The 21237-nt window shown below is 35.7% G+C and overlaps 2 protein-coding genes across 6 annotated transcripts; both read right to left on the reverse strand.

The window, feature by feature from the left end:
- Positions 1–6120: 6120 nt before the first annotated feature.
- On the reverse strand, positions 6121–13565 carry LOC113091378 (T-box transcription factor TBX5-like). 3 transcript variants are annotated; one of them, XM_026256874.1, is made up of 9 exons: positions 13219–13545; positions 12165–12337; positions 11499–11593; positions 10911–11030; positions 10298–10445; positions 9417–9569; positions 9231–9322; positions 8307–8443; positions 6121–6748 (listed from the first exon to the last, which is right to left on the reverse strand). In XM_026256874.1, the coding sequence occupies exons 2-9, from the start codon at positions 12306–12308 to the stop codon at positions 6351–6353; spliced, it is 1287 nt and encodes a 428-aa protein (XP_026112659.1). In that variant the 5' UTR covers positions 12309–12337; positions 13219–13545; the 3' UTR covers positions 6121–6350. The 3 variants fall into 3 exon arrangements, with proteins under 3 accessions (XP_026112659.1, XP_026112660.1, XP_026112661.1); XM_026256875.1 differs by lacking the exon at positions 13219–13545 and adding an exon at positions 12721–13191; XM_026256876.1 differs by lacking the exon at positions 6121–6748 and adding an exon at positions 6756–6974 and having other exon boundaries at positions 13219–13565.
- Positions 13566–14269: 704 nt separating this feature from the next.
- Positions 14270–21231, reverse strand: LOC113091385 (ribose-phosphate pyrophosphokinase 1). Of its 3 annotated transcripts, none has more exons than XM_026256894.1 (7): positions 20944–21231; positions 20021–20204; positions 19668–19766; positions 19367–19491; positions 16390–16563; positions 16092–16251; positions 14270–15521 (listed from the first exon to the last, which is right to left on the reverse strand). In XM_026256894.1, the coding sequence occupies exons 1-7, from the start codon at positions 21063–21065 to the stop codon at positions 15429–15431; spliced, it is 957 nt and encodes a 318-aa protein (XP_026112679.1). In that variant the 5' UTR covers positions 21066–21231; the 3' UTR covers positions 14270–15428. The 3 variants fall into 3 exon arrangements, with proteins under 3 accessions (XP_026112679.1, XP_026112678.1, XP_026112680.1); XM_026256893.1 differs by having other exon boundaries at positions 20015–20204; positions 20944–21230; XM_026256895.1 differs by lacking the exons at positions 20021–20204; positions 20944–21231 and adding an exon at positions 19924–19942.
- Positions 21232–21237: the final 6 nt, after the last annotated feature.

A 21237-nucleotide genomic window follows, 5' to 3' on the forward strand; every position in this document is an offset into this window, starting at 1 on the left:
TTCGGTGTTACCAAATTAAAAAGGTTCAGGTCGAGATTAGACGTTAAACATGCCCTAAAATGACTTTTCAGTTTATTGTGGTGCTGATGATTAATGCAGCATGATTGATGATGATGACGATGATGATGTTGATATTATTAAACATTATAGCTTTTAATTAATAGAAGTGTAACACCAACTGTGCAAAGGTCATATAGTTATTATTATGATTATTATTATTATTATTATTATACATCCATCAGAAGGATTTTTGGTGTATGGATCAGCAGTCTTCAGTTCACTGAAGCGTTTTCAAATGCATGCTATAAACATTTATGAGGCATTTCTAATAGAGCAGTCTGTTAAATGTCTTCTCCGCTTCAGATCGTGCCAAAATGCATTTTGTTGTCTAGGCTACATCATTCGAATTTAATATGTATTTTTTGTTATTTAATGAATAATTCCACTGAAATAACAATGTGAGAACACGAAAAGATACTTTTTTTACGATGCTTAATGGACTTGATAAGATAAATTCAAATACGTTAAGTGTTTTTATGTGTTTTCTTTATTCCTTTAGTTTTCGTGCGTGTGTCCAGACCTTCATTTATCTTTCATAAACATGATTCCGTCTCCTGTCGCCTTCTCACCTAATGCATTAAGGCCATGAAGGCTGTATGTTGTCTTGGTGTGGAATTAGAGGAAATGATTTTTAACACCCATGTAAATGTCCAAAGCTGAATAGAGAAGAATCTTACTATTTTCCATCACAATGTGCATTTATTTAAATCTTTTGGTTATCGGACAAAATTTAGATTCAGAACAATATGTTAACTAAAATTATTTCTGGATTCTGTTAATCACACATTCTGTACAAAAAGAGTTTTTTATATGTGTGTGTGTGTGTGTGTGTGTGTGTAGCAATAAATCTTGCTAAAAGATTTGTGACTTTATTTAGACGTTACATTTGAATTATATTTCCATGTATTAAAAAAGTGGCTAGCTCTCCGTCCTTCAGCAGTGAGACCATACTGATATGGACTGAATCCAGAAATCCCATATTTAGTCTTATACTTGACCCTTTTCCTGACCTCAAATCTCAGAAAGAAAGAAAAAAAAAACATAAAAGAAGTGCAACCTCACATATCAGCATGCGGTTCAGTAAGTTTAGATGGCATCAGGTCTCTGTGTGTCTCTCTATTGTGTTCACACATGAACGAACACTGAACAAGCTCAGACCAAATGTATTATTCAAGAGCATAACAGAGGTGAGTGAGTACGCAGGAGAGCCACTCAATGTTCAGGATGATGTTTACCCTTGCTTAGCGTTTGTGATAAGTGATAAGACACTGCAGCTGTCCCGCTGGGCTGGGGTCAGGGAGCATTTGTTTGTTTGTTTGATATTTGTAATGCACCGTTTAGTGTTGCAAAAAGAGGGCTTGCTTATGGGGAGTAAACACTGAACAACAATGCTGGGGAGAGAGAGAGAAAGAAAGAGATGAGAGGGATGAGAGAAAGGGGGAGACTAACGTTAGACAGAACAGTTACAGGTGATACAGGGCTTAAATAAAAGCAATAGTTCAGTGTTCATAATTTACTAACACAAAAGCCATACACATTTAAAATGAGTGAGTAAATTTACCAGTCTAAATGTTTATTTTTATGTTTTTGTTTTAGTTTTTTTAATTATCATTATTATTATTTATTTTATGTGTGTGTGGAAACCCTAATACACTACCAGGAAATACTTTTATTCACCGAGGACGAATAAAATGGATCAAATGGAACGGTGCAGACATTTATAATTAATACTGTTTCTTGAACTTTGTCTATCATTAATATGAATTAAAATGATCTACGATCTACGGAGGTTTTAACATCCCCTGATTAATTGGACAGACAATATAAGAAGGTAATATCATTATGGAGGACAAATTTAATGTTTTGTTGTTGTTGTTGTTATTGTTTTTTAAATGTTTCTAATCTGATTATGAAACACCCATTCAAAAAAAATATTCTCTTTGAGGTCAAGTAGGAGACCAAACATCTCATTTTGCTCAAACTATATTCAAGCAGACATTAAAGATGTAGAAAGGCATTTTAAAAAAGGTTCAGATTAGTGAAACAAGTGTTTGTGAAAGGTCAAGCTGTGGACATTAGGTCTTACACACATACACATATGCAGACACTGCATGGCCTGCGGTGCCACTCGTGGTTAGTGATATCATTATGGCAGTTTTGCGTCGAGGGATTAGGACTCTCTCGTTAATGGAGAGTGACAGTGGCCCCTTGCTGCCGAAGCACACTGCCCTGAAACATTTGGAGGTAGGGTGCACTGGGGGGAGCATCGGAGGTTGGCCATTCACATCACCAGTGTGACATTCTACATTAGGGTAGTTCAACTCTTTTCCTCACTCTTGTTTCCCTGGGAGTCATTTGTTTGTGATCGGTAAATTATATCAAACACAGTAATGTGAGTAACAAAATCAATAAATGAGAAAAAAGTGTGATTGGTTGGACTTTTTTTTTTTTTTTTTGTAGGATTAAATGAATTACTTAATATTTAACTTTAAATGTAAATTACTCAATAGTGCCCTACAGGAATAATAGTATTTGACCAGGTAAACATGAATACATAATGCTCTTTGATTTAGTTTTTGATTTGCAAAAAATAAAGAATAAAATAAAATAAAAATACACTAACGATGCAATGTTTTTGAGGAGTCTGCTGAGGTCTTTTCTGTCTGTGTTTGGCTGCAGGCTTTGACTTTGAGGATTATGAGGTCTCCATAGGGAACAGTCTTCTTAGGATGAACTGTTGGGGGAGGGGCTTACATATGAGCGTTTTCTGGTCCACTAAGCAGCAGATACAAACACACACACACACACACACACGCATGCACTGACCCGCTCTCAATGGCTGCTGGTATTTGCTACTGATTATTGACATATGGTGATGCTGACTATATGGTATTCCATCTCTATTTCTGTCAAGTTCAGTAAAGTTTTGCAAAATCTATAGCTATATTTAAGTTTTTAAAAAGAATTAATTTAAAAGTATTTCTGATGCTAAAACATCAATTATAACATAATTTTATTTTTTCTTCTTCTTTTTTTAGACTTCATATAATAAAATACTTTTATATACACCTTAATAAGTTATTATATATTGTAGTTAAAATCTTGTGTAAAAATGTGTAATTTATAGCATAATTCTGAGAATAAAGAAATAAATCTTGCTTCGATTAAATCACAGTGTATACTTATCTTCTACTATTTACTTAATTCAGAGTAACTCCATTATGAGTCTATAATAAGATTCAAAAGTTTGGGGTCTGTAAGACTGTAAGAAAAAAAAAAAGTCTCATATGCTCACTAAAGCTTCAATTATTTGATCAAAATTACAATAAAACAGTAATATTGTGAAACATTGTAACATTTTAAAATAACTGTTTTCTCTATAATGTATTTTAAAATGTCATTTATTCCTGTGATGGCAAAGCTGAATCTTCATTACTCCAGTCTTCAATGTTTATCTTCAGATAAAGATTAAGAATTTCAAAAGAACATCATTTATTTGACACTTTTGATCAATTTAATGCAATTAATGCTTGCTGAATAAAAGTATTAACTTCTTTTTAAAACTTTACTGAATTAATTATAATACCCTCCATATTTAAAAAATTTCAACAGCGGTGGGAAGGCCTTACTTCTAGAAAAGCTGACACAACCACCACATTTGATTTAAAAAAAAAAAAGATGAAAATGAACTCCAGCCAGTGCTGAAAATGAAATTCAGGAACAGCTGCATCAAAAACTGATAAAGTTTCTTCGGGTCAAAGGTTGAAATGAGGAACAAAGATAAATTATTATGAATACACAGATTAGTTGTGAGCTGCACACTCCTACTCTATATTAGCATTAAGATTTTCGATCTCTTCCCACTCTGCAATAAATTTGGATAAGTGGGAATCTTTCGCATTTTGCTTAAGTGGGCATCTTTACGATGAATGGGTTAATAGCATTACGGGCTAATGTCAGGGAGGTAAAAGAGCCCTTATTGGACCATGTGAATGTGTAGAGTGTACTTGGGGCTGCGGCGTGTTTCCTGGAGGAGCTGGATGATGCCATTAAGTTTGAGAAAATGAGCTCAGATCACTTAATTAGCAGTAAATAAGTGCTTAGCTGGGCCGGGAAATCCAGACAGGGTCAGAGGCTTTTCAAAGACTTGATCTGGGTTCAGATTTCTGTCTGAACGAGAACATCAACAGAAGCCACCCAAAACAGTTCCGCTGAGATGAGGAAGGGGAATTTATTAATGGTAATGTAATAAATATAATAATTAACTGCACTTTCAAAATTTCAATCATTTAAGGAAATGATAACATAAATCACTAAAAGGGACTTGAAAATACTTATTATTTTCCTCCAAGCAGTAAGGATTGTTAAAATACACAAAAAAATTCCTGGCTTTTAAATGATAAACGGTTTTCCCTAAAATAACTTTCCAGTCATTCCTGTAAGGACAAACTTCTAATAGGTCTCTCTCTCTCTCTCTCTCTCTCTCTCTCTCTTTCTTGTTCTCTCTTTTGTCTCTGTGTTCCCCTGCAACAACTCAAGCTCTTACACAATGTGTGAAACTACAGCTCTAAGGCACACACACACACACACACACACACACACACACACACACACACACACACACACACACACACAGCTAAACTGTTGTCATATATGTATGCATGCACATATACACATAAAATGCATGACATCTGTACAAAACATCAATATCTATTAATAAAGTTTGATTTCATATCAACGCAAAAGACAGCCGTGGATTAACATTTTATTTCAGCCTCACATTTAAACAAGTTTCAGAAAACACCTTCACAAAACACAGAAGCTCTACATTTGTCAGGGTAAAACAAGCTGCTCAATAAATATAAAAAAACGTTTTACAAATAAATATCAGCAAACACAGTTTGTGAACTGAAAATCTATAAATTGTTCATTATAAATAATCAAAGCAAGTATTTCACAACATTCAAAACTTTCTTTAAAATGACCATATTTCACTCATGAAAGTCCTGTTGCATGGTGTGTCTATAAATAAATGTCCATCTGATGCCTCCCCTCCTCTCTGTCTCTCTCTCTGTGTCTCTTGCCTTGGGCCATGACAGGATTCGTAACATCACTGCACCCTTAACAGACTCTGACACGTGCAGTACCCAGCATTCCCTTTTCTCATCATAATAGAACAAGAATAAACAAACTAAGGACCCCCATCTGAAGCTAGCGCATGTACGTGTTTAGCTTGAAAGGAGGTCTGAGAGTCTTAAATCTTGCTTTTGGGTTTGTTAGTGTTTGTCCAAAAGCATTCCAAAGACAAACAGTAAAAAAGGGAATTTTCCCTAAATCTTCACAGATAATAAAACAAGCCACCTCCTTAACCTTTTCCTAATTTTTTTAAATTCCTGCTGTAGTTTTATCTTAATGAAATAAAACATTTCCTGTGGTAATGGTAACAGAGATTCACACATTTTTACCAGAAGATATTTGATACACATGTACTCAAAATCTCATACACATATCATTGAAGATGCAAGGGACGTGCAAAGGTTCATCACTGGGTTCAGATAAGAGGAAATTAAATGTTTTGTTTGTCTATTTTAAATGAAAATCTCTCATTTTTATCCTGAAACTCCTTTAGTTTCCACTTGCTCCACAGTGATTGTGAACGCAAAAAAAAAAAAAAAAATTGTAGGATTAGTCAAATCTTTGCTGTTAAAATAAAGCTTTTTTGTTGTTGTTAATGTGTCATAAGTTCATACATATCAGTGTTAAAATTGTAAAAAAAAAAAAAAAAAAAAAAGGTTCTTCCGGCTGTAAAATTCCAGCTGTCATAACTGGAAACTTTCTTTTACATTTTTTATTATCTTACTAATTTATTTTATTTTCATTTATGTTAAAGACAAAAAGCATCAGCAAATAATAAAATATTATTCTAAAAAGTATATTATAAAATTATAAAAAAGTAACAAAATGTATACACATATTTAGAATATTATGTGAAATAACAATTGTAGTTATATTACAATTTGTTGAATTTTATTATTTTGATGATACAGCAGAACTGATATAAATTATAATATATATAAATTATATATATAATATATATAATTTTGGTTTGCCAGACATCAGTCACAACAAGGTAGAAACTGTGAAGCAAAACCGATGCAAACTTGTGATTTCAGGATAAAGTTATGAGAACATTACCACAGACTCTTTTTCCTTCTTTTCCTTCTCTTTCTCTCTCTCTCTATCTCTCTCTCTCTCTCTTACACGCACACACACACACTAGACACCCTTGCTCAGCTCCCCCCGCACCAGCTGTTTGGTTGTTGGTTTTGGCTAAATGATCGATTGCAACCATAAAGCGAGAAATCAGTCATCAGGCAGTGTGACTGGACATCCACCTCACAGGTGTATTGTGGATACAGTTCCTGAGAGAGGTCAGTGGGGGGACAAAATGTCCCACCCATTTCTTTAGCTGAAGAAAAGCTTTGGTAAGTTGTGCTGTCTGTATACGATGCCCACCTGAGGTCCTCCAAGCCCGCCTGAGAGCTTCCATACATGCAAGGCTGGTGCTGTGTGGTGTCCATTCTGCAGGAGGCGCTGTGATCAGGGGTCACCTCCGGAGAGAGCTGGTAGGTGAAGAGGTGGTAGGTGGGATCATGAGTGGGAGGGGTTTCATTGAGGGTGTGGTCAGCTGCAGAGAGAAAAACAAACATGTTTCAATCATTCCAGCAGAGACATGGCAATCCAGCTTAGAAATGTGGATTTGTGCCTTAAAAGGATTGCTCATTGTTTTGGGTTTACATAGCTTGTTGCTGCTTGCTTAGAAGACTGCCATTAGAGCTTTTGAATTAATAATAGCGTGCATGCAGAATGCCAAAAGGTTTACAGAGTCCTCTCTTCCACATACAGAACAAGGCCTAGACAACAAAAATGCATGAGATTATGGCTACTATAACAAAACAAATTACATTGTAAGAAAAAAATCTGTAAAAAAATGGAAACGGAACTGGTAGTTTAAAGGGTTAGTTCACCCAGATAGCAAAATAATTTAATTAATAACTTACCCTCATGTTGTTTCAAACCCTTAAGACCTCCTTTTATCTTCGGAACACAGTTTAAGATATTTTAGATTTAGTCCGAGAGCTCTCAGTCCCTCCATTGAAGCTGTGTGTATGATATACTGTCCATGTCCAGAAAGGTAAGAAAAACATCAAAGTAGTCCATGTAACATCAGAGGGTCAGTTAGAATTTTTTCAGAATCATTCAGTTCACCAAATCGAACTGTATGGTTTTAAACGGTTCGCGTCTCTAATACGCATTAATCCACAAATGACTTAAGCTGTTAACTTTTTTAAAGTGGCTGACACTCCCTCTGAGTTCAAACAAACCAATATCCCGGAGTAATTCATTTACTCAAACAGTACACTGACTGAACTGCTGTGAAGAGAGAACTGAAGATGAACACCGAGCCGAGCCAGATAACGAACAATAGACTGACTCGTTCTCGAGTCAAGAACCGGTTGCATCGGTTTTCGGATCACCAGTAGTTCTTTCGGACAGTTCGATTCAATAAACCGGTTGAAGAAAACGGTTTACCGGTTCTTTTGCGCTCAACGTAATGGAGTCATTTGCGATGATTGCCCTTGATTCAAGCCTTCGGTTTACCCGCGCCCATAACACTAGCACAGAATCAGTTCAGAATCAATCACCAAAAGAATCAGTTCGGTTCAGGCGCTCTGTGTGTCATTCTGTTTCATGCTGAATCACACATGTGCAGTATCATCAGCTCCTCGATTCTTCTTATCTGGCTGTGTTCCAAAAATAAACTGAGGTCTTACGGGTTTGGAACAACATGAGGGTAAGTTATTAATGACATAATTTTGCTATCTGGGTGAACTAACCCTTTAAGTAAAGTTTATGGACATTTCCAACACAATATGTATTGCTTATTTTAAAATACATTAAAAAGCAGTACAAAACATTCCTTCATAGTAACACCATATTTTACGGGCCTCTCTGTCGAATTACATAACTAATAGTTATAGTTACTAATAGTTAATAGTTGACTAATACTTAATAGTAGACTATGACTTCTTAAATGTCATAAAGAATTGTGATTTTCCTAGTTATATTTGTATATATTTGTTACAATATGATGTTGTTACTCTAGTGACCCTTACTGTATTTGTTTCGTTTAAATACTGTATGGTACTTGTAATAAAAAAAATAAAAAAAACATGGTTATGTACCTGAAATATCAGAGCAGGTGTAGCCAGGACTGGGTTTTTGTGTCAAAGTGTATTCTGACCGAGAGAGACAGGAGTTAGGAGAGGGTGGAGATACATGTTGCCTTGCAGTACTACGTGGTACAAGTGGATACTCCTTACTGTGGAAAAAGGGTAAAGTAGGCATCAGATGCATTGGTTCCTACAGCAGAGACTCAGATAAAAATTGGGAAATTAGAAAAAATAACTTAAAAGATATGTTCAGATTATTTCAGAAGCCCTGTCCATTAGGGAACTTTTAGGGGAAGGGTCACAAAACACTGCCACTACAGTTGATCTATCAGGGTGTTAAAAGAGAGAGAGCAGGCTTGTGATTTTCATTGGCATGGTGGGGGGGCGAGGGTAACGGATATCATTTGCACAGTACTGATCGTTTCTAATTAAATTTCTAAGCTAAGAGACAATTATAGTAGCTAAAAATCTTTTCTATATACCCCCTTTTCAATCTGACTCATTCCTCTTTCTCTCTGATTTCCTCACTATCTCTCGCAAAAACGCATCTACTTAGACACACACACATTAGCCCTTCAGTGACCTCTGTGTGACAGTGTAGTGCAGCTCTGCTCTTAATATTGTTACACTATAAATATCCCTCTCTTGTGTGTCACATTCAATACTGTCAACATGCAACACAAAGCTTTGACTTTTGTTCCTAAACCCTGCTAGTTAAAAGGACAACATATTCTCTGTGTATCTTAAACAACAACATCAGCGGCTATGAGATGCAACACATAATGACATGCAGGCACATAGAACACAAAGAAGACTGAAAATTATACAGTACATTAGTGATTCATCAATACTTAAACACATGGTGCTGTTGTGATCCACTAAAGTAAAAATGTTTGCATACTTATTATTAATATGTTTAAAGTATGTGTGTTCCACCTTGGTGTACGGGACATGCGATGCAATTCGATATCATCATTTCCACGGAAACCTTTAGCAAATGGATTATTTTCAATCTTCAGCTGAGTTATCTAAAATAAAAAAAATGAGGATTAAAGATGAACACTCTGCTGCTTTCTGCAAATCTATCCATTTATTTACTATTATAGAGGTCCTGCTGCTTACTGTGTGGTTCTGGTAGGAAGTTACAGCGATGAAGGTTGTCTCAGGAAATGAGTGTGTGCAGAAACTTGTATTGCTGGAGCCAAAGCTGTTCCTCTCGTCTGCCTTCACAATGTGCAGCCGAGGCAGGTATTTATGCATGGAATTTAAAATGATCTGCAACAAATAACAGGAAGAGATTTCCTTATCAACATGTTGGTTCCATCAGGTTTTCTGCAGGTTTTATGAGGGTAAGATGTTTTAAGACCTTTTTAAGACCAAGCAAAGAAAATGTAAAGAAACTATTGTTGTTGTTCTATTGGATCTCTATTATACTTTGTACATTTGTTTAGAAAAAAAGAAGAAAAAAGAAGAAGAAGTAGAAGAAGAAGAAGAAGAAGAAGAAGAAGAAGAAGAAAAAGCTAGAATACCTCTTCTCCAAACCTCTGTCCTTCCTGAGAACTTTTGTCTTGTTGTCCAGGGCAAATGTCTAAAGAGTCTTGAATCAAGATACATTTACTTGAGGAGCAAAGTGACATGAGATAAGAAATCTGGTTTCTTTAAAATTGCTTAAAAATAAGTGTGTATTATTTAAAAAATAGTAAAACATCTTCATTTTGCATCTAAAGTAAATGTAGCTTGATTTTAGGTTTTGAAATATGCATTGGAAAACAAGACAAACGTACTGAGGAAGATATTAATTTAGCAATGCATGCAATATTTACTTTATGCATTTTAGACTTAATTTAAGGCCTTATTTTATGGAAGGGTGAGTTTTTAAGACCTTTTCAAAACCCTGTTCTATGTCCAGTTCAATCCAACTGATGTGTAAACCAGTGGAGAGTTTAGTTTGGTTCATCAGTAATTTAAATAACCAATTCAGTTTGATTGGCAACATCACTGACATGTCCGAAAGGGTCCAGGTGGTTGTTGGTGAGTTTGAGTTTCTGGAAAGAGATGAGCTGTCTCATCCAGTGAGCTCCTGAAGCCGGAGAGTCTGGGTGAACGTACAATCGCCCTGGAATCGCCGGCTCAGCTTTACCACTGATAGACCTGCAGAGCAGATAGGACATGAACAAGTTGGTCATATAAAGAGATAAGGACTTTCTGAGATAAAGGTTCAGGTTGCAAAATGCACTTCTGTCTCAGACACAGCTGAGTTTCTCTGCTTTGGATCCTCCACTCACTGAACAGTATTCACTAACAAAAAGACTTGTATTTTTTATTTTTTATTTTGCATCATTTCACAACATCATCAACACACAACAGAGTTCATTTCTATGTGCATACCTTTCTCTTAGCATTCCTGCATGCATTGATTAAGCTATACATTTCATTTTCATCCAGTCATTTTTAACAGCTCAACAATCACCAATCAAAATATTTTTAATAAAATGTCTTGTTAATATTCTTTGTTGTAAAAGAATCAAACATCTTTGTAAATGTTTGCCTTTCTATTAATGTATGTATTTTATTAGCATTATAGTTTATATAAATTATCATTTATTATTTTCTTACCATTTGTTATCTGCAAATTTATACCGATGCTCGTCGGCTGAAATAATGTCCATCAGTAAGATATATTTTGCTTTGGGGTTTAAGCCTGTTACCTTCACTTTGTAGCTGGGAAACATTCGTCTGTAAAAGAATGATCCATTAGAGAGCCAACAACAATAGTCAAATAATAATGGTTATAATAGTCATATAGTATAATAGTAATTGTCAACATTTTCCTGATTAATTAAGTCATATAGGAGGTCATAACAAGAGGACTTTTTTCAATAATGCAATCATTAATTTCTATCAAACATATTTAGAAATATATTTTTTTAAATATAATTTGCAGTTTTATTTAAAGTGACCCACTGGTTAAAAACGCTAGCAAAATTAGAATATATTTATTTGGAAATTAATCAAACCAAAATAGTACAGCCAGCATGTTTGAATATGATGGCAAATTCCTCCTTCCTGTGGAATTTTGTGTTGAAAATTGGTTTGATCCACAAATATTTAACAAAAAAAATAAAAAAAATTTGTTAAATATTTGTGGATCAAACCAATTTTTTTTTTTCGACATTGTGGGGTAGAAAAAATAGTGTCACTCACCGGCCAGCTTTGGTGATGATCATCTCTGTGGAGACATCATGAAATTTCGCCCACAGATCTGGCTCGTGCAAATAAACTTTAATTCCCTCCATACCCTGCTCGCGAGGGTCGGCAAAAAAAAAAATATATATATATATATTATTTTTTTCTGCCTAAACATGTTGACAAATACAAACAATATAATAATATTTTTTCATTGTTGTTTATTATTATTATATTTTCCATTGTTTATTATTATTATTATTAGTCCATACGAATCATAACTGTGAAAATAGTCGAGACTAGTTTGAAAGCAAATTAAAAAGATTCGCGTGTACATTTTGAAGACAGAGGAAATTATCTAAATAGCTACACTAGGCTAACATAAATAATGGTCTCCTGTATTGAATCCTGAATGTGAGGCTACAAATTGTCTATTTGCTTGTCATATAAACATTATTAATTTATATGCCACCTTCTTAGTGAATTTCCAATGTGCCCAATACCAATAGTATAATAATAATAATAATAATAATAAAAATAATAATAATAGGCTTATAATAATAGGCTAATAATAATACAATTATTACAATACAATAGCCTAATAGCCCAAACAAATACTGACAAAAAATCTGACAGCAGAATTTGGGCCTCGCATTCTCGTTGCATGTGCACATTATGGCTGACCTGTTGTGAGAGCTGAGTTTGCAGCGGTGAAGAGCCGGTTTTGCACCGACCGTGATGTCCAGAATCTTTATCCTTCTCGAATTCCATCGCTGGAGAATCTCCGCCGGAACATGACTGCTGAGATCCGAACTCTAAATTCGCCATATCCCCCGTTTGAGTTTAACTACGGTGAACTAAAAGATGCGCAATGGAAAACAGAAATATTTTCACCAGGTGATTTCCAGAATTAACCAGTTAAATGTAAAAAAAAAAAAATCCACACAAACTGTAACAAATTAATTTATTCAAATGATTGAGTAGCTAATAAAGTTGTTGATATTTTGCCTTGATACAATTATTGCTGGTTCGCGTTTTCAGCTATTTTAGCGTTCGATGGAGAGAATTTAAGGACATAACGTTTTGGTTGTTAATATAAAACGTTTATTGGAAAACATGCTATCGGAAATTCTCGACTTGCAGGCTGCTATAACTATATTCATTTATTTTAACATAATCCAATAACTTATTTCAACTTTATATTTTCCTCGCATATACTTGGATTTATGTTGTGTCTTACCTCATTGTTTAATGATCTTTTCGAAAAATAGCCTACAAGACGTAATTTTAAATTCGTCCCGACTGATTTGTTGGACTATTTCTCCAAGAGGCCTATAATTCTTCACCTAACTAAATACGAATACAAATATTTGCAAAAATAGTTGAGAGCGCTTTAATTTTGATGTTCCTCTCTTCTCAAACCCCTTTGCCGAGCTCCGTCCGTTCTTCTGCCGTGTCTCTATCTTCCTCCATCCATCCATCCCCTGTCTCCCACTAATGTGATGCCTTTTATATCGTCACTCCTTTTTCATTCACACACTCATGACACGCCATGTTCAAACCATAGAGTGTATAAAACTCACACACGGCGACAAAATTCACCATAAACACCCACATCGCGCCAACACCTCTTCTCCTTCAAGATAAATATGCTTGTTCCTCTTGTGCTTTCCAAATACAAATGCAAAATTGAGGAGCCATCATAACTATCGTCAGAAAAGAAATTCGCAGTACTCACATATCTGCTGCAGAATTTATCCACAGACTCCAAACTGTTCGGTAAATAATCAGCGATTGTCCGTCAACATCTCCGCGCGCGACGGCTGCGCGCTGCGGGGTTAAAAGTTGAGGAGGTCGAAAAGAGGTAACTAGGTCCTCTCTCTCTCTCTTTCTCTTTCACCGCGCGACTCCGTTTGTATTTGTTTGCTGGTGACAGAAAACAACATTCCCTCAGTCATAATAACTATGGAAATATCATTTGATCTATTTAATGAAAGACCCTTGTGACCAAGCACGCGCGTTCTCTGTCACTCATGATACACGCTACTCAACATTACTTCAAAACAGGCTTCCATAAATAAGACAAGTGGATGATAACAGGATAGCATACAGTGTGGAGCCGTGGGAACATTGCTACTTAGTTAAGATAAGACGTTAATCCCGCAATCGTGTGTGGTGAAAAAGTCAGGACAGTACGGAGAACGCGAGCTCGATGCTGTGCTCGAGACACGTCAGTATTCAGATGAGGGTCTGTTTAATGTGATCCTGACAAACGACATGATTATTTAGGGAATCCGTTTTCTTCACCATTAAATATTAATGACTTTATTATTGTTTCTGTTGATTGATGGATAAATAGATTTATAGCTCTTTGGATTCAAACCATTCATGCAATCATATTTGTTGATGTCTATAAATTACGTTAAAACATTATAAACACAATTCCTTTTTTATTTTTTAATTACGGAATTATTCTTATTTTACGAAAAACTCCAAGAAGTCTGCCTTTCAAACTGTAAAACTAATAAATTGCGCCACCTAGCTAGTGAACTAAATTATTACCACAGTGTTACTATAAACGTTTAAATCGTCTGATATGGAAATATCAAAAATTAAATATTTCCACAAAAATATGTGCCATGTTTTGGAATTTATGAATTAAGAAAAGCAATTTAAAATATTTAAATCTATTAAAAACTTAACATAATTAAAACACATAAAACATCAAAGCGAAAAAAATATAATTATGAAATTGCATTAAAAGTTGAAAATTAGACCACAAACGGGTGTGCAGTTTATACATGGAATACTTTATTCAATATTCTGCATACAGATGAGATGCAATCGTCAGCACTTATCTCCTTCATTAAGGCAAACGGCATAGATCTATCAAATCAAGCTCTGTCATCTCATTTACTGCTCCAGTGTAAGCTGTAGGAAAGTTAAGTGTAATATCTCTGTTCTCGCTTAAGTAGCATGGAAAAAGAAAAACTCCAAAACCAAACAAACTGACCCACACAGTTAGAAGCAAGAAACAACAGAAATATAGTACAACAAGTTGATTGGTCGGGCCAATTCTACAGTCAAATCTAAAGGAAATCTGTGTTCAGGCAGTCAAAAATGCTGCGTAACTGTAAACATGAACATTAGACATAAAATTAACATTTTATCACAACTTAAAAATGTGACCTATTTTTTTTCCACCAAGATATTGGTTTTCATCCTGTCAAAAGACCCTGAAGAGATGAAAATTAATAAAGTAATGAAGAAAAAAAAGAATAATCTACCTAAAACTGAAACCTGAGAAGAGAGGGGGCAAAAAAAAAAAAAAATCAGGCTGCCATAAAAACGGCAATCTAAAGGGGCTTAACCCACATTCTATTTCAGTCTACCACACGTTAGTTATTAGATTCTATAAAAAAAACTAAAGTGTTACAAAAGTCATAAACATCTATCTTACCTTCAAGTTACACAAACTTCAGAGCTAAAACTAAATAAGAAAATCCATTATTACAGGAGATTTTCCATTATAAGCAGGGGTTGTCATCTTGTTGGGTTTAAATGGTTTCTAAGGTGAAAATAACAGACAGCAATGTTCAAGTGAATCCTCAGTCTAACATGCAGGTAATGTTTATGTACCATAGAGAGACAGGGGAAATATTGTGAGTGAAGAGTGAATGGAAATCAAGATGATAGGAGTTGTTACATATCACAATACTCTTGGGGAAAAAAGTGAGTCAGCACATGCATCAGAAAGAGTGAGCTGTGTGTTGCACAAAGGGCTTTCATTCTTTTCCATCACAGTCCAGAATATGTCTCTAGTTAAATGGTTCATGTATGAGACTCTTACAAAGGAACATGACTTAACAGAGCCAGCAATGGTTCTCCATCTAATGAGTTTGTACACAGTTATGGCATGTGTGAAGACATGTTGTGTGTGTATGTATATTATAAGGGCACATGACTAAACAAGTATGAAACTGACTCCCCATTATGCGTTCTCCTAATTGCTTCAGCCAGGATCATGGAAATGTCGATCACCTGGAGAGGGAAAGAAAAATAAATTAGTCAACACACTCTGGGTAAAGAAACTGATCTGAAAAACAAACAAATCAGATAAAATATTCCAGAAGGTAATACCAGATTACCGTTCAAAAGTTTGGGGTCAGTAAATTTACTTATTTAATTCATTTTATACAGAAGGAATGTAAAAAATGGATGTCCTCTTGCACATTCTATTAATAAAAAAAAAATTACTGAAATAAAAAGTGCATCACTGTTTACACTAAACTGTTTTCAACAATAATGATAATTAGAAAAGTTTCTTGAGCACCAACTCAGCATAAAAAAATTATTTCTGAAGCGCCATATGACACTGAAGACTGAAGTTATGGCTGCTGAATTTCATCTGTTCAGTCACAGGAATAAATGCATAAATATATTAAAACAGAATAGTTTCAATATTTGAACAATATTCCCGTTTTCCTTTTGATAGAATAGTATGTTTAACTTACGAATAACTCAATTTAACTTCGATTACAAATAATTATTTAGAAATTATGACCCAGCCTTAAACCACAACATAATATTCTATAAGATAAACTTCTATGCCTGAATCTTGTTGCAGTGTTTGATTTTGTCCTCCTGTGGAATTGTGTTGGTGACCACAACTGCCTCGAAGTTGGCATTATTGATACGAGATATGGCTGGCCCAGAGAAGATGCCATGAGTCAAGATGGCGTACACTTTAGTGGCTCCTGCAGACACCAATCTGATAGAGGACAGAGACACACAAGCATGTAAACACAGGCAGGAACATGGAGGCATGAGGCCTGACAGATTACTAGGATATTCATGAAAGCGCATTTGTTTGAGCATGAAAGTGACTGTATATCATGCGTGTCCTCACTTGTCAGCCGCATGACATATTGTCCCACACGTGTCTGCCATGTCGTCTACTAAAATCGCCACTCGGTCCTTCACATCCCCGACCAACACCATACGATCCACCTCATTGGCCTTTTTCCGCTCCTTATGGATTAGGGCAAAGTCCACGTTCAGCCGGTCTGCGATAGATGTCACTCTGATAAAATAGAAATCATCATTTTTAAGTAAAATTCTGTAGTACAGTGGGAAATGACCATGGATGCATTCAGGCATCTCTGCAAGTGTCACAAGAAGCCACATGCACAAAAGATACAGTAAAAACACAAGTGTGAATAAGCTCACTCTCTCAAGTGTCTTAAACTGTTGCAAAAGGGTCGCTGTAGCCAGTCAATATCTCAAGAAACAAAATCACATGATGTAATCAGCATGATTAAATTAGCCAAGCTTTAAAAGGCTTCAAACAGCAATCGGATTTATAAAAAAAAAACAACAACAACAACAACAACCACTATAATGTACAGCTAAAGGTTTAGGCTAAAATATCCACTGTAGAGCCAAGTCACACGCTCACACATAAACACACACACACACACAACTGACATTTCCTTACCCCCCACGCCTAAAAGAGTAAAACACACTCATGTCCATCGTCTTCAAGAGCCTTATCAACATTACGAACTACAGCTCTCCAGGTTTAACAATCTAAAATGGTCATGCTGCTATAAAATCAATATTAATCCATAAATATGATAAAACAAAAGAGTGGGTCTCGTTCACTAATGCTTGTGTGAATTATTCATTGATTCACACAGGAAAACTTTCTGTAAAAAAATTCCACCTAATTCACAACATGTGCGAACAGACTCCAGTTTGTTCTTAACCTTGTTGTAATGTCAATGAATTTGGAGTTTTCTAAACTGGCCACCGTGTGCCTGAGGTTAGCCATTTGTATAAACCACACCCAAAGCATTTCCATATAAGAGGTTTCCGCACAGCCTTAAAGGCTGTACTTTAAACGCAATCTAAGAACTAACTGAGATTATGTAATTTTGCACAAAATCAGGCCGAAACTAAACACTTTGAGTTTGTGTCGGCAGTACAAAACAGCTGACCAAAGCAACATTTCTGGGGGAGTTCGTTTTAGCTCTGAAAACACCTTTGAGCTTCCACTGGTCCAATCGCTCGCAGGGGGACTTTAAAGATTCAGAGAAAGTATTTAATTCCTAGAAAGAAATTGCAAGGAAGCTTGGTGTCGACCACCCCGAGTTATGCAAAAAGCATCATAGAGAAACATCAGATGCAAGTTTTCCAAAGACATGAAAAGAATGAAAGGAAAGAGGAAATATATAAAATAGCACGTACCAAATACATGTGTTTCAAATAAATGTTACACCATACTGCTGCTGCTCTTGTTCTTTCAGATATCATATTTAAAGGGTATACAATAAATTAAATGCAAAACGAACATACTATAATAAGCCTTTGTTTTTATCTAAAGTAAATCATGACACCACAAAATATAAAAGATATAACAATTTATACAGTTTAATAAAATAAAGTAACAAACTGACTTTTTCCACATCATGCTAAAAGTACTGATTATGGAAATGGATTGGTTCTTTTGTATTGCAAATATGATACTTGTCTCTGAACTGCTGCTAATCATTATTCTTTTGTTTATAATATTCTGACCATTGGGGCCAATCTCACATCTAGATTGCCTACACTTCTTCATTTCATCGTTGTTGTGTTTAGGGCATATGCATGAGCATATTCATATTCAGCGGAGGTCATTCAGGAGAACAACATCTCCTGGTCACTACAACATGAATACACTGGAGTGTCGATTAGATGAGCTGCCCCAGATATATCCACACCTGTACTTATGCTCGCAGAGAGACTTTAAGGATTCAGAGAAAATATTTAATTCCTAGAAAGAAATTTCAACAAAGCTTGGTGCTGACGAACCGAAGTTTTGCAAAAAGCAACGTAGAGAAATATCAGATGCAAGTTTTCCAAAGCCATTAAAAGAATGAAAGAGGAAATATATAAGTTAGCAAGTACCAAATACATGTGTTTTAAATAAATGTTACACCATACTGCTCCTGTTCTTTCAATAAACAAATTTAAAAAGGTATACAATAAATTAAATGCCAAAACAACATACAATAATACATTTATCCAGTTTAATGAAATAAATATATACTAATAAAATAAAGTAACAAACAGGTTTGTGTTATTGCGAGGACTCCAATAGTTGTTCCACATCATGCTAAAATTTTCAGACTATGAGACACTTACACTTCCCATAAAGGACTGATTGTGGAAATGGTGTGGTTCTTTTGTTTTGCAAATATGATACTTGACTCTGAACTGCTGCTAATCATTATTCTTTTGTCTATAATATTCTGACCATTGGGGCCCGTCTCACATATAGATTGTCTACACTTCTTCATTTCATCGTTGTTGTGTTTAGGGCTTATGCACGAGCATAGCAACACATTTACATTAATCTACACCCCGCCTCCAGCAGCACAGGGGGTGTTGGAAAGTTTGGAAACAGTACATAATCACTCAGCATAAATAAATACATAAATATTTTTCGAATTCTTTTTGCCCCAAACAAAGAACGAAAACTAACTTTGTTTGAAGCACACTGGGCCTTTAGTCACTCTCAGCAAATCTGGAAAATCAGGCCACTCTTTTTTAAACTAGTGATAAAATGTTTTATATGAAAATATTTAAAGATTTAATATCCATGTATAAATTTTCATCTTAATTCATTTATAAACCCACCTAGAGTATATAATTTTGTGTATGTGGGGCATCAAGTGTTCCTTTTTTTTTTTTTTAAATCATTAAAAAAATTAGTTATTGATAGTCATGATTTGCTGATAAAAATCTTTGTAAACACGTATCACACACATCCGTGTGTACGTAGGGCTAGTGAATGAGACCCAATGTTTTTAGAAACAGACAGAAAAGGAATGAAAACACACCTCTTGGCTCCACCAGCATCAGGAGAAACAATGGTGCAATTCTTCCATTCATTGATGTTTTCTTTTATCCATTTGAGGACTGCCGGCTCAGCATACAAGTTATCAACTGGGATGTCAAAGAACCCCTAAAAACACATTAAATCAAAATTATATATATATATAGGTTCCTGTCCAAGTCTCACAGCTATAAAATGCTGAAGAAATTAAGGCCCACCCAGTACTCATGCCAGTCATCTCTGCTGGTGAGAGATAATTGTTAATTTTGAGTGTGTTTGGAGGAAAGGTGCTGCACAGTGTGTACCTGAATTTGAGATGCATGCAGGTCCATAGTGATGATGTGGTCTGCTCCAGATACAGACAGCATGTTGGCGACAAGCTTGGCTGAGATTGGAGCCCGACTCTACAGACAAAATACTCATAAACATACACTCATGAAAGGGTAGCATCAAAACTACTAACCAGATACACATTAACATGGCTAAACAAGCATAATAAGCCATGTCTTTCAGATTGCCAAGGGGCCAGAAAACACAAACTGACACAGAAGAAAGACTTACAGAAAGTAGCCCACATGGATCCACCAACAGTGATGCGGTTAATGTATGATTAACTGTGTATACGTGTTAAAAGGCAAGCTGTTCCCCTCACCCCCACCTTGTCCTTCTTGTCCTGACGAGCGTAGGGGAAACAAGGAATCACCGCAGTGACTCTGGATGCTGATGCAATCTTACAGGCATTGATCATGATCAGCAGCTCCATAAGATTGTCGTTTATTTCACCACAGCCACTCTGGACGATATAGACATCTTCTCCACGCACACTCTCTCCTATCTCTACACTGCACAAAGACAAAAACATACATAAACATGGTTGAGTCTCAGTCACTAAAGACAATGCACTATAAATCTATTCTTGTCTGCCTGATTAGAGGAGTGTTATCTGATTTGATCTAATATTAATATGGTCACCACTGGGGATCAGACTGTGTTGTTAACCACTGAAAAGCAAACTGAAACTATTGCGTCAAAAACCTAGCTGCGTTTATCACATATCAGCAGCAGATAAAGAGTGAGAGTCACATTTTATCTTTAAGGTAACAAGTCTTGCACTCAACTTGAGTAAAATGTAAATTATATGAACATAGACACCAGGGCCAACATTACAACATATTTTCATCTCAAAATATGAAAGTGGTTGTGTACCCGCATATTCCTTTCTTTTTGTTACGTCTTATACGCACAGAACTAGAACTATAAAAATAACTACAAAAATAAAATAAAAACGCAGCAGCACTAAATTTAATAGCAGTAACACTCTTCACGTGGCAGAGGAGGCCAGACAGGACGTTTAAAATTAGCATTAGCGGCCCAAGAGTCACATGCTTAGTGCAGGTGGATGCTGGGAAATTGAGTCTGCTGCCTGTATGAGGCGCATTGCGCCATATGACTCCTTCCAATTCATAAAACTACAAACTAAAAAAAAAAAAAAAAACATATGTTTACCATGTGTTTACCATTTCGTTTACCCTAGCCAAAACATTCCGGCAAAGCTTGCAATTCTGACTCTAAATAACTCACCAGGTTTCCTGATTGCTGAATTTTTTGGTGACCACTTTGCCCAGTTCGAGTCCCAGTCGGTCCGCGATCTTCTGCGACAGATCCGGATGCGAACTGCCAGAAAAGATCTTAATATTTGGCATCCTGGACTGATCCGTGGTGCCTATATTGTAGGGGTGTTTTTAAAAAACACTCTTCTAAATGAATATTAAAGTAAGTGCCCAGGACCTGATGCCGGTTCTCTCTTCTGATAGATATGGATCCGTTCGTAACTTCGCATAGGAAACCCACTATGTGCCTTCGTAGCCCCGCCCA

The sequence above is a fragment of the Carassius auratus genome, unplaced genomic scaffold (genome assembly GCF_003368295.1).
Source record: "Carassius auratus strain Wakin unplaced genomic scaffold, ASM336829v1 scaf_tig00214183_4049273_7079891, whole genome shotgun sequence".
Taxonomy (NCBI): domain Eukaryota; kingdom Metazoa; phylum Chordata; class Actinopteri; order Cypriniformes; family Cyprinidae; genus Carassius; species Carassius auratus.

Bases quoted from the DNA above. Each gene is read 5' to 3' on its own strand.
- LOC113091378 (XM_026256874.1), bottom strand. From the start codon at position 12,308: ATGGCGAATTTAGAGTTCGGATCTCAGCAGTCATGTTCCGGCGGAGAT. The intron at 10,446-10,910 runs GTAAGAAAATAA...TCTGCTCTGCAG, and splicing joins AAATTTGCAGATAACAAATG to GTCTATCAGTGGTAAAGCTG. The intron at 6,749-8,306 runs GTACATAACCAT...TTCTCTCTGCAG, and splicing joins CACCTGCTCTGATATTTCAG to CTGACCACACCCTCAATGAA.
- LOC113091385 (XM_026256893.1), bottom strand. From the start codon at position 21,065: ATGCCAAATATTAAGATCTTTTCTGGCAGTTCGCATCCGGATCTGTCG. The intron at 20,205-20,943 runs GTGAGTTATTTA...GTCTTTGTGCAG, and splicing joins TTCAGCAATCAGGAAACCTG to TGTAGAGATAGGAGAGAGTG. The intron at 15,522-16,091 runs GCATAGAAGTTT...TTCCCTCTCCAG, and splicing joins AACACTGCAACAAGATTCAG to GTGATCGACATTTCCATGAT.